The sequence below is a fragment of the Procambarus clarkii genome, chromosome 88 (assembly GCF_040958095.1).
Source record: "Procambarus clarkii isolate CNS0578487 chromosome 88, FALCON_Pclarkii_2.0, whole genome shotgun sequence".
Classification (NCBI taxonomy): domain Eukaryota; kingdom Metazoa; phylum Arthropoda; class Malacostraca; order Decapoda; family Cambaridae; genus Procambarus; species Procambarus clarkii.
In genome coordinates, this window is record NC_091237.1 from 367899 (window position 1) to 373971 (window position 6073).

At 41.2% G+C, this 6073-nt stretch overlaps 1 protein-coding gene across 1 annotated transcript in view; it reads right to left on the minus strand.

Moving 5' to 3' along the window:
• The window catches only part of LOC138358982 (neurofilament heavy polypeptide-like), a 72955-nt gene extending 67848 nt beyond the window's left edge, over positions 1-5107 (minus strand). Inside the window, exon 1 of the mRNA XM_069317471.1 lies at positions 5027-5107. Coding sequence (XP_069173572.1) covers positions 5027-5107 — 81 coding nt within the window. The remainder of the gene's footprint in view (positions 1-5026) is intronic.
• Positions 5108-6073: the final 966 nt, after the last annotated feature.

Consider the following 6073-nt stretch of genomic DNA (forward strand, 5'->3'; position numbering starts at 1 on the left):
TTAACAATATCTTTCAGGACCCTTTCCTCTGTTTTATGAGCTGTGGAAAAGAAGTTCCTGTAAAATAGTCTAATAGGGGGTATAGGTGTTGTGTTAGTTGTCTCTTCGGAGGTTGCATGGCTTTTCACTTTCCTTCTTATGATGTCTTCGATGAAACCATTGGAGAAGCCGTTATTGACTAGAACCTGCCTTACCCTACAGAGTTCTTCGTCGACTTGCTTCCATTCTGAGCTGTGGCTGAGAGCACGGTCGACGTATGCGTTAACAACACTCCTCTTGTACCTGTCAGGGCAGTCGCTGTTGGCATTTAGGCACATTCCTATGTTTGTTTCCTTTGTGTAGACTGCAGTGTGGAAACCTCCGCCCTTTTCCATGACTGTTACATCTAGAAAAGGCAGCTTCCCATCCTTTTCCGTCTCGTAAGTGAAACGCAGCACGGAACTCTGCTCAAATGCCTCCTTCAGCTCCTGCAGATGTCTGACATCAGGTACCTGTGTAAAAATGTCGTCAACATACCTGCAGTATATGGCCGGTTTCAAGTTCATGTCGACTAAGACTTTTTGCTCGATGGTACCCATGTAGAAGTTTGCAAACAGGACACCTAGGGGAGAACCCATAGCGACCCCATCTACTTGCTTATACATGTGCCCATCCGGGCTCAAGAAGGGTGCCTCTTTAGTACAAGCTTGGAGTAGTTTCCTCAGAATACTTTCTGGCATGTCAAGAGGAGTACAGGCTGGATCACGATACACTCTGTCGGCTATCATTCCGATTGTCTCGTCCACAGGTACGTTGGTAAACAGCGATTCTACGTCCAACGAGGCTCTTATCCCTGTGGCCCGTGCGCCCCGCAGTAAGTCCACAAATTCCTTTGGAGACTTCAGGCTGAAGGCGCAAGGAACATAAGGAGTCAGCAGGCCGTTGAGTCGCTTCGCCAATCTGTACGTGGGTGTGGGTATCTGGCTAATGATTGGCCGAAGTGGGTTTCCAGGCTTGTGCGTCTTGACATTTCCATACGCATATCCAGGTTTATATTCCCCAATGATCTTTGGCAGGTGGAGTCCGGATTTCTTGGCGTTCACAGTTTCGATCAGTTTGTTGACCTTTGCTTTTAATTCGGCTGTAGTGTCCTTCGTTACCCTTTGGAACTTAGTTTGGTCAGAGAGTATGATGTTCATTTTCGCCAGATATTCGTCTTTTTTAAGAATGACATATATTGGCGACTTGTCACCTCTCCTGACAACTATCTCCTTGTTCTCACGAAGGCTTTTAGCTGCCGCTCTAAGCTCGGGGGACAGTATGGTGCTTCTGTAGTTGCCTCGATTCTTTCCTCCTTCTGCAATAAGTTCTGCTTGTAAGGTATCTTTGGTAGTGACCTTCTTTTGTGTCTCGAGGTCGAATATGTCGTCCAACAGAATTTCCAACTCCACTTTCCGGGCCATTTCACTCGGTCTGGACATAACATGACAGTTTATGCCCAGATTTAGGAGAGTGACTTGGTCCTCAGTGAGGTTAATTCCTGCAAGGTTCAGGAAGCCATCTCTTGGTCGTGGAATTGCCATAGGTCCTCCATATAATGTTGTTAGTTTCTTGATAATCCTTGTTTCAGTGCTGAGGTGATGTTGGTCTGTGAGGATGTCGAGGTGTTGTTCACCTCGACAAGAACTCTGTAGGGTAAGGCAGGTTCTAGTCAATAACGGCTTCTCCAATGGTTTCATCGAAGACATCATAAGAAGGAAAGTGAAAAGCCATGCAACCTCCGAAGAGACAACTAACACAACACCTATACCCCCTATTAGACTATTTTACAGGAACTTCTTTTCCACAGCTCATAAAACAGAGGAAAGGGTCCTGAAAGATATTGTTAATAGAAACGTTATCCCTACAGACAAAAATCAGAGGATACAACTGACGATTTACTATAAAACCAGAAAAACGGCCAGCCTACTCATGAGAAACTCTCCAGACACGAAACAGAACGCTTTAAAAGAGACTAACGTCGTCTATGCCTTCAAATGCCCACTTGGGGACTGTAAGCTCCAAAAAACCCAGTATATAGGCAAGACAACAACATCTCTTTCTAGGCGTTTAACGATGCATAAACAACAGGGCTCCATTAAGGAACATGTAATCTCTTCCCATAACCAAACCATCGCCAGAGAAATCCTAGTAAACAACACAGAAATCATCGATAGATACAGCGATAGCAGGCGGCTCGACGTTTGCGAGGCACTACACATCAAGAAGTCAACACCAGCAATCAACAGCCAATTATTGCACAACTATATTCTACCCACCTCAAGACTCCGCTCCAATATAGAAGCATCAAGAAATATGGACCAATAGGCTTTCTACAAACACTTCTATTCAATATCCATTGTTTCGTGTTCTGTCTTGTGTTGATACTTTTAATACCCTATTAATATCCTCTAATGCCACATCATCCTTCCCACCTTACTCAAATGTAATGCCACATCACCCTTCCCACCTCACTCAAATGTAGATATAAAATCAGGGAAACGCAAGTTCTAATCAGTTGTGTATTTGTGAAGTCTTTGAAAATGTAATAAGTTTTACGAAACGCGCCCGTGTCGCGTCAGACTAGAAATAAAAATGAATTTTGGAGAAGTGATTTTTGATTTACCTCCAACAGTGAAGCATAATGTACGAAAGATTGAGAAAATTCGTGTTAGAATTATTAATCTTACTTTTTCGGTCATATTTAATAAAATATGTCTACAGGAAAGACTGCTACCAAAATATACTAATATATATATATATATATATATATATATATAGGGTATTAATTTCATCAACACAAGACAGAACAAGAGGTGGCATTAATAGGGTATTAATTTCATCAACACAAGACAGAACACGAAACAATGGGTATTGAATAGAAGTGTTTGTAGAAAGCCTATTGGTCCATATTTCTTGATGCTTCTATACTGGAGCGAAGTCGTGAGGTGGGTAGAATATAGTTGTGCATTAATTGGCTGTTGATTGCTGGTGTTGACCAGCAATCAACAGTGGTGTTGTTGATATAAATATATATATATATATATATTTTTTTTTTTTTTTTTTTTTAATAGGGAAGGGAGTACCACCTCTGGCTGGAAGAAGGGGGACCCATAACCTCGGAGGAAACCACACATAACGCATTGGAGGGAATGTGGGTCCCCTCCAATACAGTTTCTGTGTGCTTTTCTCCTACCACCCCCTGCCCTTTTTTTTTTTTTTTTCCTTTATTGAGTATTTAAAGGTTACAAAACATATATATATATATATATATATATATATATATATATATATATATATATATATATATATATATATATATATATATATATATATATATTAGTATATTTTGGTAGCTGTCTTTCTTGAAAACATGTTGTTAAATATGACCGAAAAAGTAAAATTAATAGTTCTAATACGAATTTTCTCAATATTTCTTGTTTCTTTTTACTTTCGAAGGTAATTGAAAAATCAATTCTCCAAAATTCAATTTCATTTCTAGTCTGACGCGACGCTTGAACGCGTTTCGTAATAACTTATTACATTTTCAAAGACTTCAGTTTACACACACACACAACTGTAACCTAAAAACACTAAACAGAGTTTTACTTATTCTAATACTTAAACAGCTTGTCTTATTTACTCGCATTTGGGTAAGGTGATATGTTGCAACAGTTTCGGATGAGGTGAACAAACTTTTGACCATCAAAAGACAGACCACGGAACATTGGGTATTAATTGGATAAATGAGAGGGAAGAATGGAAGTAACTGCAAAGGGTCTATTGGCCCATACTTCCTCTTGATGCTTGTATATTCGTTCGGAATCTTGAAGTGGGTATAATATAGTTGTGCATTAATTGGTTGTTGTTTGCTGGTGTTGACTTTTTGATGTGTAGTGCCTCGGTGATGTCAAGCCGCCTGCTATCGCTGTATCTATCGATGATTTCTGTTTTGTTCGTTAAGACTTCTCTGGTGATGGTCTGGTTGTGGGAAGAGATTATATGTTCCTTGATGGAGCCCTGTTGCTTATGCATTGTTAATTGCCTGGAAAGAGATTTTAGCACATTCCAAATTAGAAGAGATATGCACATTCCAAATATTTCTGATTAATAATTCTAGCATAACTAATATCTATATTCGTTGAATAAATTACTTGTGAGGAATATTGACAATATTATTCTTTAAAATTCATCTTCACTTATAATGAGGCTGACGCATTTCGCCAAGGTACTTTCAGCATATTTAGAAGCAGAGGGAAGGTGTACAGTTATGTACAAACATAACAATACGTACTCTAAGTGGTAGTGATGGAACGTGAGGGGGGGGGGGGATACCTTGTATGGAGTGGACTGGATTGTCTGTCATTACGTTGAGTATGTCTTTCTGTTTTTCTGTTTATTCATATTTGAAGCCCAGAGACTAGTCTCACCCAGCTTTGCAGGGTGATTGGTCTGGCGTTATTGCACGGACAAAGGCTGGTCAGGGTCAGTTCTACTGGCCCTATTAAATACTGGGTGGGGCCTAATAAAGACCCACCACACATATTGAAATGTGGCTGGCATAGTTCCTAGATTACTTCATTTGAACGTAACGTAGGAACATCAAGCAGTCAAAAACTTCTGGAAGATCGACCGCAAGAACCTTATACTACCAATTATAAATGAGCTAATCGGTGCACAGAATAAATGGTTTCGAATCTCCTTTGTATGGATACCATCACACATAAATATAACACATTATAATGAGACAGATTCTGCAGCCAAATTAGCGTGTAATAAAGATAAAGTTGAATTAGGTCTAGGAATCCCCATCTCTACTGTCAAAACTATATTGTTCCAAACACTCAGGTCTGATAGGAAATAAATTACTGACTCCCAACGACCTGAAAGCACTAGTATAAAAAGCTATGATTTGTCCAGATCTAAAACTTATATCTATGGGCAGCACAAAACTTCCACCAGACTGTGCGACACAGTGGTTGCAAGGATCAGGTTGGGTTACCGTTACCTGTGGCAGGTGGCTGCAGGTGACAGATCTCCCAATCCTGAGCACTCCCGGTGCAAACTCGGTGAGCAGGAACTGCGGCATGATGTCCCACACTACATCACCGAATGCCCAGTTATTAGACCACTCAGACCTAAGAACATAAGAACGAAGGAAACTGCAGAAGGCCTATTGGCCCATACGAGGCAGCTCCTATCTATAACCACCCAATCCCACTCATATACATGTCCAACCCGCGTTTGAAACAATCAAGGGACCCCACCTCCACCACGTTACGCGGTAATTGGTTCCACAAATCAACAACCCTGTTACCAAACCAGTATTTACCCAAGTCTTTCCTAAATTTAAATTTATCCAATTTATACCCATTGTTTCGTGTTCTGTCTTGTGTTGATACTTTAATACCCTATTAATATCCCCTTTGTTGTGTCCATTCATCCACTTATAAACCTCTATCATGTCACCCCTAACTCTTCGCCTTTCCAGTGAATGCAACTTAAGCTTTGTTAATCTTTCTTCATATGAAAGACTTCTAATTTGGGGAATTAACTTAGTCATCCTACGCTGGACACGTTCAAGTGTCCAGCGTAGGATGCATCAGCGTAGGATGCACCAGCGTAGGATGCACCAGCGAAGGATGCACCAGCGTAGAATGCACCAGTCAGGTGCAGTCACAGTGAGAGATTGTGTTAGCTGGAGCTCCGATTCTAGTAACATTATTATTGCAATAATGGAAGGATTAGTGAGGGATTTGGTGAGTCTGGTTGGAGCTCTGAGAGCAGAGATGGATTCCCTGCGGGAGGAGGTACGACGGCTGAGACTTCGGGAGGAAACGAAGGAGGAGGCCAGTGTTGACGGGACCTCATTAAGTAGGACTGACAGGACCAGTAATAAGGAGACCTCGTCTTGGCAAGTTGTGAAAGACAGGGGTCTTAAGAAGACCTTGGCAAAACCGACAACTAATAGCCTACACCTAAGGACTTTTAACGCATTTGACGTATTAGAGGACGAGTGCTGTGGTGAACCTGTTGTTCAAAGAGGAGGCAAAGC